This window comes from Phascolarctos cinereus, unplaced genomic scaffold (assembly GCF_003287225.1).
Source record: "Phascolarctos cinereus isolate Bilbo 61053 unplaced genomic scaffold, phaCin_HiC Scaffold_4;HRSCAF=312, whole genome shotgun sequence".
Lineage (NCBI taxonomy): Eukaryota > Metazoa > Chordata > Mammalia > Diprotodontia > Phascolarctidae > Phascolarctos > Phascolarctos cinereus.
Window position 1 is genome coordinate 229,549,961 of NW_027555847.1, and position 12,504 is coordinate 229,562,464.

Consider the following 12,504-nt stretch of genomic DNA (forward strand, 5'->3'; position numbering starts at 1 on the left):
CCATCTATCCATCTATCTATCTATCTATCTATCTATCTATCTATCTATCTATCTATCTATCTATCTATCTACCTATCTATCTATCTATCTATCTATCTATCTATCTATCTATCTATCTATCTATCTATCTATCTATCTATCTATCTCAGCAAGCACTACACACCAAAATCCTGTTTACACAGTAAAAGAAAATGAAGAAAACCTACATGTCAGGAAATGGTCAAAGTGGTATGCAGCAGATAGACCACTGGATCTACAGTCAGGAAAATCTGAGTTCAAATCTAGCCTAAGATGCTTAGCTGTGTGACCTTGGGCAAGGCACTTGCCTTTCTAGCCTGTCTCCTTATCTAGAAAGTGGGAGATAATAATGGCATCTACCTTCTAGGGTTGTTATGAGGATAAAATGAGTTACTATTTGTAAAGTGCCTTGCAAACTTTAAAGAGGCAGATAAATGCTAGATACTGTTATTAAAATCTGATTTGCTTTGCTGTATGGCTGAACCAAGTGATTGCATGGCCACTAGCTGAAAGACAATGACTGTCACTAAAGGCAGCCTTTTCCTCCTCCTCCTCCTCTTCCTTCTTCTTCTCTTCCTGCTCCCCTCTAGCCCTTTCTCTTCCATTACAGTTCACATTTCTATAGGCTTTAAGATTTAGTGGCAAAAGCGTCATGGTGAATAGCACGTCAGTCCTACAGTCTGGAAGATCTGGGCTTAAAACCTCAGCTCTCTCAGTTGCCCCTACCCTCTGATTCAAGGGCTGGAGGGCACAGCAATAACTTCCTGCCAAAGCCTTCCTTTATAGAGGGCTCAGATCTGTTTCTCCTCAGCAGCTCTGCTTGGCTTTGACTCCAGGGTATATGATATCCCCGGTCCTCCTCACTCCCTTTTCAGCTTCCTTTTTTGTGATGTCTTCCCCCATCTGATTGTAAGCTTCTTGAGAACAGGAACTGCCTTCCTTTTACTTAATTGTTTAGTACAGTGCTTGGTACACAGTAGGAACTTAATAAATGTTTATTGTGTTAAATTTATTGAATCAAATTGAAACCTAACAGACTCTCATGAGCTGGCCAAGTCATTGAACCTTTCTGTGCTTCATTTCTTCATGTGCGTAACGTGGATAACAATCTATACCTTCCTTGCCGGGTCATTGTGAGGATCAAAATACTTAATGTCTACAAAATGCTTTGGGAAGTCTTTAAGGGCTATGTAAATACAGGGACAGCTAAGTGGCGCAGTGGATAGAGCACTGGCCCTGGAGTCAGGAGGACCTGAGTTCAAATCTGGCTTCAGACACATAACACTCACTAGCTGTGTGAGCCTGGGTAAGTCACTTAATCCCAATTGCCTCATCAAAAAGCAAAATGAACAACAAAAAAAGAGCTATGTCAATTATTATTATTTTATAAATTACACACAACAATTCTTTGGGATAGGCAGTGCGTGTGTTATACCCAATTTGCAGCTGTGGAAGCTAAAGTCAACAGTCAAAGCAACAAGCATGTATTATGCTCCTGCTGTATACTTGGCACTGTTCTATGCACTGAGGACATGAAGAAAGGCAAAGATAGTCTCTCCTCTCAATGATCTCACAGTCTAATGGCAGAAATGACATGCAAGCAACTATGTGCAAACAAATCATTTATAGGATAAATTGGAGGCAATAAACAAGACATTAGAATTAAGGGAGATTGGGAAGGCTTGCTGTAGAAAGGGGTATTTTAGCTGAGATTTGAAGGAAGCCAGGAGCAGGCACCTCAGAATGGGATTCTTTTGAGGATAGGATTCTCCCAGCATATTCAAATTAAACTTATGATCTAAAAATATTATTTTATTTATTATTTAAAACATACCATAAATTATTTAAAATAATAACAGCAATTATCAGGAAAGATTCTTCTATCCCCATTAAGCTGAGTCCATTTTGCCAGCAGTGGAGGTTTATTTTGCTATAAAGAAAGGAAAAAGAAAAAAAGTGGGTCAACTACCATGAGATGGTTTCTTTCTTTCTATATAGCTCTTCCAGAATATCGAGGGCCACAGGTTGGCAAATGGAGACAGCCTCAATAATTTGGAGGTGCCAGGCAGAGATTTTCCTAGGTTTCTTGAGTTGGACATATAAACCAAGAAAAATGAAAAGTTTCCTAATGGTCAAGAGTCTTGGACTAGGTCATCAGAAGACCTGAGTTTGAATTCTGGCCTTGATGCATACTGTTTTTGTGACCTTAGGCAGAGTCTCAATTCTGTCTTCTGTAAAATGAAGATAATTATATTGCACTACCTTCCTCGCTTGATTTTGTAAAAACACCATATTTCATAAAGTGCTCGGGAAATGTGAACTATAGTATAATCAGGCTACCTCTACCTTCCATTGGCTTCTCTATACAAGACCAGGATGGCTAGCTCTTCGGACCTCTTCCCCAAACCAAAGACCTTAATTTAGAAAGGTCAAGGTCTTCCACTGCATCCTGGGCCATCAACAGTCACCTTGACTTTTGTCTTGCTATTGGACTTTGATGATTCTGGAAGAGAGAGTGTGGCTGATAGCTTTGTGCAGCTCTGCCTCACTTAAATCCAATTCATGCTCAAGTCAAGATACAGCCCTACTGATGTCATTGGTCATCTTCAAGAGCTAAGGATGAGGAACAATAACACTTTTGAGGGTAAAAAGGTGCTAGAACTAAGATCTCTTCTGAGCAATCCTATATCCTGAAGTTCACTTCCTCTTCAGTTCTGAACAGTATAATACAATGGATAGAATCCTGGCTTTATAACTAGGAGAGACCTGTATTTAAAACCTGCCTTAGACCCTTATTAACCATATAATCCTAGGATAATCAGTTAACCTTCCCAAATCTCAGTTTCTCTGTTTGTAAAATGACAATAATAATTATAATAGCATCAACATCACAGGGTTGTTATGAGGCTGAAATGACATATATAAAGGATTCTGTAACCTTAAAATGCTTTATAAATGTCAGTTATTTTTTATCATTATTGTATGTGATTGGGAACAGTTCTGTATGAGTTTGAGGGGATATAAGTGATAAAGAAGACTACAGGTTCAAAGTTCAGGCAGGCATTAAATCTAATGACAAGACACTCAGGTGAGGAAGTGTCTCATTCTGTCAAAGAAATGAACAAGAATGCCTATACCATGCATGGGATTAGCTGGCTCCAGGAAGCCTCCAGAGTTACCCACTCTACACTGCGGCTGGAAGACAGGTTATCCATCCTCAGGAAGCAGCCAGACTAGAAGGTAATCGATATGTGCTGTATTGTTGTAACAGGTCATAAAAATGTATTGGAAAGGAGAAGGGCAGCTACATGGAGCCATACAAAGAACTCGAGAGAGAACAGGTTTGTCAGAACTTAGAGTGAGACGTAGGATCACAGAGCCTGTCCAGTCTGACAGGTGAAGACGCAGACCTAGGGAGGTTTAATGATCACATGGAGATAAGACATGACCCCAGGTCTTAGTCTAGAGTGAGTGCTCTGTCACTAACTCTGACACTATCCCTACCTTTTAGGGTGGGGCGGGATGGGAGAATGGTATTCCTGCAGATGGATAGTCTACAGAAATACTCATCAAATAGAGAAGAGAAATTCATAAGGCCACCTGTAGTGATCTGCCTCTCTCCTCTCACTTCAGATATGTCAAGATTCCATAACCTTAGACCAGACATAAACTCCCAGAGCTAGGGTAGGGACTATTGACTGCTTTCAGTGATGTAGCCTTGGCCGATCTTGTGATTCAGAGCTATTGATACCTTTGGTGTTGTCTGCACTGAAGACCTGGTTTAGCCCAGCAACATGGCCCTGCATAGAAGACTACAGAATGAGAGAAATACAGTCACAGACAAAAAAAGGAACACATCTCTCCAACCCTAGAGCATTAAACCATAGCAGCCAGACTGATCTACCAAAATGAGGTCCTATTTATCTCTCTCTCTCTCTCTCTCTCTTCTCTCTCTCTCTCTCTCTCTCTCTCTCTCTCTCTCTCTCTCTCTCTCTCTCTCTCTCTCTCTCTCCTAAACACTATCATATCCCAAGTAGGCAACATGATTAACACCAGCTCTCAAACAACAACGGTGAAAATTCTGCTTTTCTCTGCTCTGTGTGCTGGCTGCAGGCCAACCCACTGTGACAGACAGGCTAGTCCATTCTGGATTCTCAGCAGTTTGGAATTATCCTTTAAAATCACTAAACTGTGCATATCTTTAGAGACAGCAAAACCACTATTAGGACTATATCACAAAGAGTTCAAAGAAAGAGGAGAACTACTTATAGCAACCATATGTGATGGCAAAGAACTAGAAACTAAGGGGTATCCATTAATTGGGGAATGGCTGAACAAATAAGAAACGATAGAGGTGACAGTTTCAGGGAAACAGGAAGACTGTACGAAATTGATTCATAGCAAAGTGAACAAAACTAGGACAATTTTTATACAATAACAACAACATTTGCAAAGACCAACAACTTAGAAAGACTTAAGAACTCTAATCAACACAATGACCAACCATGTTTATAGATAATCAATAAAGAAGTGTATTACCTCTTTTTTTTTTTTTGGCAATTGGGATTAAGTGACTTTCCCAGGATCACATAGCTAGTAAGTGTCAGAGGTCAAATTTGAACTCAGGTCCTCCTGACTCCAGGCCAGTGCCCCATCCTCTGCACCACCTAGCAGCCTCAGAAGTATATTACCACTTGACAGAAAAGTGGTAAACTTAAGATACAAAATCATGTATGTATATGTATATGTATATGTATGTGTATGTGTATGTGTATGTGTATGTGTATGTGTATGTGTATGTGTATGTGCACGTGTATGTGTATGTATTATATACACATATAAAATTATGTATACATATAAAATATATACATATAATAATTATATATATAATTATGTATACATGTAAAAGTATAAGTACACATGAAAGCATATATGGCAAATTATATCTATAAATTATATATAATATATAAAATTATATATAATATATAAAATTATATATACACATACATATATATTTAAACATAGACACAGATATATATTTAGACATGACCAATGTTAGAATTTCACTATTTGCATTTGTTACAAAGGTTTTTCTTTTTTTTTTTAATGGTGGGGAGATAAGGTAGGTGAGAAAGAAAACAAATGTTTGTTAATTGAAAAAATAAAGAATAAAATTTAAAAAAATTAAAAAATAGAGAGATTGGTGCTTTCCTCAGAAGTGGCTGCAGCAGCTATCTGCGTACTTCCTTAGTTCAGCTGTATTACCTTCTTTTCTGTGTGCTATGCTAAACCTGTAATTCTCGCAAGTATACCTACTTAACTTCTACCTATAGAGGCTCAGCTCCATACCAAAGCCAGGCATGGACACATTCATAAAGAGCCAGCTGAAGCCATGAATTTGGAAGAGAAAGAAAGACCCAGAAAGTGAACAGCTAACTCTATAGATGATGTTGAATAGCAGAATTTAATTTTGTGGACTGTACTTTGTCATGGCAGGGTTTGGAAAAGAGGGCTATTTCAACAAGAATGGGAGAAACCTTTTTGGCAAGAGACTTACCAGCCTGATCTTGAAGCCTTTAGACTGAAATCTGAGGGAGAGGGAGAAAAATGCCTAGATAAGGCTATGAATCTACATCCTACGAAGGCCAGCAGATGTGATCTATAAAAGGCAAGATGACATATAATGTGATGTTTCACAGTTCTTCAGTGAAAGCTACACAGAAATAGGTTGGAAACAATCCTACCCGTGTGTAGAATGTGGATAACAAACATAGTGAATTTAAACATCTAAAACAAAGAGGACGGGATGGTCTTACAAGCATGCTAAAACCAGGAGGGACAGGGCTCACGGCTGGTATTGATGGTTATGCTTTGTTCAAAAGGATCAGTTCTAAGAGAAAGGGAGGGGAGGGGAGTGCTTTGAACATAAAGAAGTAAGAAGTGTGGCTATAAATTAATGATATTTTACAAGCCACATGCAAAAGAGGATCACTATTTTAAAAATTCTCACACCTTATGGGCACACCAGTGAAGAAATCCATGAACGTGAGAGTAGAAACACAGTGGAAGGTATTTGGATGAGGATGATAAGAGAAAACAAAAAGTGACATCATGGGAGTCCCCAGGAAGAGAAACCCTCAGGCTGGTAGGAGTTAGCTGTCACAATAGTTCTTGGCCCTGATGTAATTAAAGGCATGACAGCAGAAAAGTGTGAAACATGTTTAAGGAAAGTGAATAGTCCATTTTATTTGGAGTATAAGGAGCAGTATGAGCTAAGACTAGACAAGTAATTGGGCAGCTAGGTCGTATAGTGGGTAGAGCACCAGCCCTGAAGTCAGGAGGACCTGAGTTCAAATCCAGCTTCAGACACTGGCTGCCCCTGATACTCCTCTGAGAATGCTTACAAAGGAAAAGGTTAACTTCCTTAGTGAGTCATTTTCGGTAGAGGGCTGTTGGTTGAATGATACCCTAAAGGACCTGGATAGATAGATATAAATTCTCCCTATGGACAATACCCAAGAAATGCAAATATTTTGGGAGTTTCCCATGAGTTCTGACTTAGTCAGTGTAGATCCCAGCTCTGGCATGACTCAGGTTTCTTTGACCTTCCTTTCCCCACACTCCAGGTGTAGGATTATGTGGGTGTACCCTTTCTAGGGACTGAAAAACGGACCACTAAGGAAATTAGCCTTTTCCGTTGTGGATATTCCCAGAGGAATCTCAGGGGCTTTCAAGAAGGAAAGTTAAGGGAAGCCTTCTGAATGGCATTTAATGCCAGGGCACAGACCAGGTTGAAAACTCACCACCATTCCAACTTGGCCAGTCAATGCTATGCAGACACAGAATAAGCTGTGAGGTCCCCCCACCTGGGGCTAAAATAAAACATCAGCCCTCAGACATCAAACCTATGTTGAAGGGCATTTCTTCCTCCTCCCCCCTCCAAACTTCACATTTCTTTCTGTTTAAGTGCCCTGGAGTAGAACAGCTTGACTTTGTCGACTGACCAATTTCATAAAAGAATCCAATTTCATTTCCAGTCAAGAAAAGCTGTTATTTTCTGGAAGGCTTCCAGCATCTGCTTTTGAATGATCAAGCCCAGTCATCAGGAGGAATTCTGCCAAGAACTGAGAGAATTAAGAGGAGTCAGCTGGACTGAGATTTAAAAGCAGAATATTTGCCAGCAATAGCACTAGAACACATCCTGTCCCAAGGAGAAGAGGCTTCCCACCAAAAAAAAAAAAGCCCTAGTCCTGCTAAGTAAGAAATGCTAACCAAGCCCTCGGAGGAAGCTGGGTAGACAGATGCACATTTACAGAGTTTTTCATAATTTACTCAGGTATAGTATTATAGGAGCATAGATTTAAAGTGGGAAGGATCTTAGAGGTCATTGAGGCCAACCACTATATTTTATAGATGAAGAAACTGAGTCATAGAATAACTTTCCCAGGGTCACATCGTAGTAAGTATCTAAGGCGGCATTTGAATCCAGCTCTTCCTGACTCCTATCCACAATGCTATTTTGCACTGTGTAGTAGATGCAATGTCAGTGAAGTGTACTGGGTGAGGAGTCATAAGGTCTGGACCTATTCTGAGTTCTGACTGGTGAGGTCCAGTCTGATGTTGGCCAGATCCAGTCTCCGTTTTTTGGCTGTCTCTATGCCAGGTTACAGACACTATCACCTCTGTGCTTTCTAGCTCCCCTTCTTGTGTTATCTTCTCTCATTAGAATGGAAGATCCTTGAGAGCAGGGATTGTCTCTATTTAGAGCTATTGTGCTTAGCAGAGTGCCTGCAATAAGTAAGTTTTAATAAATTCTCTGTCTCTCTCCTTTTTTCCTCCCTCCCTCCCTCCCTCCCTTCCTTCCTTCCTTCCTTCCTTCCTTCCTTCCTTCCTTCCTTCCTTCCTTCCTTCCTTCCTTCCTTCCTTCCCTTCCTTCCTTTCTTCCTTTCCTCTCTCTCTCTCTCTCTCTCTCTCTCTCTCTCTCTCTCTCTCTCACACACACACACACACACACACCACACACACACACGCGCGCGTGCACACACATCTTCACTGCATGACTTTGGGTATATTGCTTTACTTCTTTGAGATTTCATTTTCTACATTGACCATGTTTGCCTCACAGGTTACTGGAATCAAGTAAGACTATGTCCCTGAAACAGCGATATATGGGTAAATTATGATTATTATTGATTATCTTTGCACCAGCACAGAAAGTAGAAAGTTCTTTGATCTTCCAGGAGTCACCCAGCCTCTATTTAGTTTGTGTCTATGTGAACATGGGGAAATGCTTTGGCTGGAAGTGAAGAAGCGCCTACAACATTATTGGGTAACAAGTTGGTAATGTAGGAAATTATTCTACTCTTGTTTTGCATTTGAAAAAAAACCCAAACTTTTATTTTTTCACCCCTATAGAATAGTGGCTTTCCTGACAGAAGCCTCCTTTTCAGCGGATGATGAGTCAGTCCTACTTTGGGAGCAAGTTCATATTGTCTGACCTCTTCCTGCCTTCCAGGAAGTTCAGAAACATAAAGGCACGGGACAGCGAGGTGGTGCAGTGAATGGAGCACCAGCCCTGGAGTTAGGAGAACCTGAGCTCAAATCTGGCCTCAGATACTTACTAGTTATGTGACCCTGGGCAAGTCATTTAACCCCCATTGCCTCCAAAAAAAAAAAGAAAAAGAAACACAAAGGCATGCTAATAACAATGGTAGTGATGATGATAAATATTTTACTCCAGTTGATACTACCTTACAAATATATTCCAGCTAGGTCTCAATTAGTGCAAATAATAAATGAATCCCCTGAAGTGATTGCATGAATTTGTACTATCTGAAATTACACTTATGTAAGATATGCTAATTCCAGCCCAATGGAAATATGTTGCGCCAGTTCGAATATGTGACCCCTTCAAGAGATTCATTATTTGCACTGATCCAGACTAAGATGGAATGCTCTGTAGTTCCCAAAACATTTGACATTTATTGTCTCATTTGATTCTCATACAACATTCTAGCAATGCAGGCAGGGCAGATGTTATAATCCATTTTACAGAAGAGAAAATTGGTTGAGAGGAGTTAAATCACCTACTTACAATTGGTAGGTGGCAAAGTTGAGAGTAGAAGCCATATCTTCTGACTCCTAGGGCCTGTTTTTTACCAGGATGTCACACAGGGCATCTCTCATCCTTTTGATATATTTAAGATTATAGAATGTTAGATCTAGAGGAGATGTTAGAGGGTGGTATAGCGAAGAGTACTAGATAAGGCAGACAATTTGAATTTGAATTGTGGCTCTGCTGCTTATATAAACTTTGTGACCTTGGACAAAACCTTAAGCTCTCAGGGACTCAGCTGTAAAATGAGGGGGTTGGGTTGTAATAATAATAATAATAATAATAATAATAATAATAATAATAACTAGCATCTACATAGTGCTTTAAGGTTTACAAAGCACTTTACAAAGATAATCTTACTTTTATCCTGATAACAACCCTGGGAGGTAGGTGCTCTTAGTTACCTCATTTTACAGATGAGGAAACTGAGGCCAAGAGAGGTTAGTGACTTGCCCAGAGTCACACAGCTAGTGTCTGAGATTGGATTTGCATTTGTCTCCCTGATTTCGAGTCCAGTGTTCTACCCACAGTGCTGTTTAGCTGCCTTCTAAGGTCTTTTCAAGCTCTACATATATGATCAAGAAATTGTGTAGTGGTAACTCAGTTGCCCCATGGTCACAAAACTAATTAGTAGAAAAATTGGGACTTTAGATTTTAGATCTCTTATCTCCCCATTCAGTACTTTCCCCATCTTATCATAACTGCCCTTCCTTATATATTAAAAATAAAATGGCCTATTAGTCTATTCTTAGAGACAATGTAAGGCATAGTGGATAGAGAGTTGGCCTTGTAATCTTGAAGATCTGGGTTCAAGTCTTGCCTTTCACACATACTAGCTCCTTGACCATAGAAAAGTCAGATGATTCTCTAAGACTATAAGTTGCTGATGAGTTGCCCTTCTACACTGGTAAAGGATTTACGCACTAAGAGTTCCCCATACTGTATGAATCACATATTTAGATTTTTAAAAAGTCTACTCTCTTTTTAGACAGTAGAAGTACAAACTTTTCTTTGCCTTTTCTTCCACTTCATTTTTTAAAAATTATAGCCACCATTCTCAAATTTTTCTAAGCTTGAGTTTTTATCTTCTCTGGGACTATTCCACATAGATAGGGCAGTCTTTCTTTAGCTCCCCTAAGTACTCTTATGACATGTGGGAAAACACAGTGAGAAGGGGACGTTTATGCTTTATGAGTTGCTAGAAATAGAAACACATGATGGCCTCCTGATTCCAAGTCTTCCTGATATTTTCTCGTTAGAGGAAGCATTCACTTAGCATCTCCTAATGAAAGCTAGTAATATTTTTGTCTTTTATATGAGTTTTTATTGATTTGTTTTTTGTCACTTATATTTCCCACTGTATTATAACCCCAACTCCCTCCCAGAGATCCATGCCTTATGATAAAGAATAAAAAAGAGGAAGAAAAAAGTCATCAAAACTAACCAGCATATTGAAAAAATTTGACATTCCACACCCATGGTCCCCACTTCTACAAAGAGGAAGCTAGTGATTCTAAATAATTGCAATGGTGTGGGTAGCAAAGGTAAAGTGAATTGGAGTGTTATAGTAATTATCTAGGTAATTTAGAATCATAAAAAGTGCAATTGAAGACAAGAAGATTTTTTTTCAATTTGAATTATCATAATTGTACAGTTTTCACTGATACATTCACCAGTTAATTCCTCAACTCTTTCCTTTTTGTAGACAAAATAATCCAATAGTTTAACTTAATCTAGAAGATATTCTAAGACAACACATGCATGCACACCTTGTATTAGAAGTTCATCTAAATTAAGCCATACTATTGTCCTCTAAGCAATCCAATAGGGTATAAAATTGCTCAGAATTATCAATAAAATTTTTTTGAGACAAGAATCCATCAGGCCCACTAAAAGGAGCTTACCTCAGAAAATCTTTGGATGTCCTGGGTTAGAGTTCCCACCCGTTTCCACTGGTAATATTTTAGCAACTTCAAAATTGCAGGATTGACAGCATTATCTGATGGTACCGTTCGGAAGAAATAAGGATATTTTTTCTTATCAGCTAGGACTGGTGTGGTGGCTGCGAATGAAAGCTGAAAAAAAATCAGAAAATATTTCTCTTAGGATGTGCTCAAAGCAGCTATATTCAACTTAAGAGCTAGAATAACACTAATATTATTCTTTTGTACTGTAAGATTTTCAGACAACAATGTTTCCCTCATGATAGTTCCCTCATGATGAGGAAAGTGAGGCTCAGAGAAGTGACTTCGGAGATGGTCACACAGCTATTAAAAATCAAGAGTAAGAGCTAGATCTGGTTTTCTGACTTGAAGAACAGTGCTTTTTCTGATCCAAGTATAATTCTGTTTAGCCTGATCCCATGAAGGTACTTCACAATAGACTAAGGGCCTTAGTCCCTTGAGGACAAAAGGCATATAAGGACTTTAATCAGACACAAAGAAGGAAAAACATTTGGTGAGGTTTTTTTTGTCTTTTTTTAGGCAATTGGGGTTAAGTGACTTGCCCAGGGTCACACAGCTAGTTAAGTGTCAAGTGTTTGGTCTAAGGCCAGGTTTGAACTCAGGTCCTCCTGACTTCAGGGCCGGTGCTCTATCCACTGCTCTGGAGAGTTGTTTTTAACTTTACAGAACTCATCACCGCCTGGCTTATTTCCATCCTTAGGCATTTCTCTCTTCTTCTTTCCAGTGTATGAAGAACTGTTGAAGAAAGTCACAAAACTGTGCTGGCTGGGGCTGCTTCAAATCCCAACATGAGATAGAAGCTCAGCATGGTCTTCACCACTTCAACAATCCTTTTATTCATCTCCAGGTGACTTCTTCTCTCATTCTCTACAGTGACTGTATCAAATGTTTTCTACTTTCTCCAAACCTCCAAATGTTGGATGATTTTCAAGGGACAACCTGGCTTCCTAGTTGGCTGAGAAGACTAGGGTGCATTTGATGAACTCCCTGAAATTCCCTCTTCTACACTTCAAAATTCGACTGCAACTTCTCCTTCCCCTGGTGCAGCAGAGTGCTTCATTGGGAGTCAGAGAACCTGAGGTTGACTCTTAGCTCTGCTATTTACTACCTGTCTGAACTTAGGTGAATCATTTCTCCCCATTCTGGTCCAGTTTTCTCACCTGCAAAAAATGAGGAGGTTGGACTAGGTAATAGAATGTAAGCTCCCTGAGGGCTGGAATTGTTTCATCTCTGTCATTGTATCCTCTGTGCTTAGTTAGTACAGTGCCCAGTGCATGGTAGATAATAAATACTTGTTGATTTGTTACTTGCTTGCTAAGGTCCTTTCTAACTCTATTGGAATTCATCTTACTGCAAGCGGATCCAGCCTTCTTTGTAATATGAGCTCTTTCAGGTAAACTTCTCCTG

At 39.5% G+C, this 12,504-nt stretch overlaps 1 protein-coding gene across 1 annotated transcript in view; it reads right to left on the reverse strand.

Annotated features, from left to right (window-relative positions):
* Positions 1 to 12,504, reverse strand: part of GABBR2 (gamma-aminobutyric acid type B receptor subunit 2) — an 822,765-nt gene that overhangs the window by 383,801 nt on the left and 426,460 nt on the right. The window contains exon 3 of the mRNA XM_021008593.2: positions 11,038 to 11,208. Coding sequence (XP_020864252.1) covers positions 11,038 to 11,208 — 171 coding nt within the window. The remainder of the gene's footprint in view (positions 1 to 11,037; positions 11,209 to 12,504) is intronic.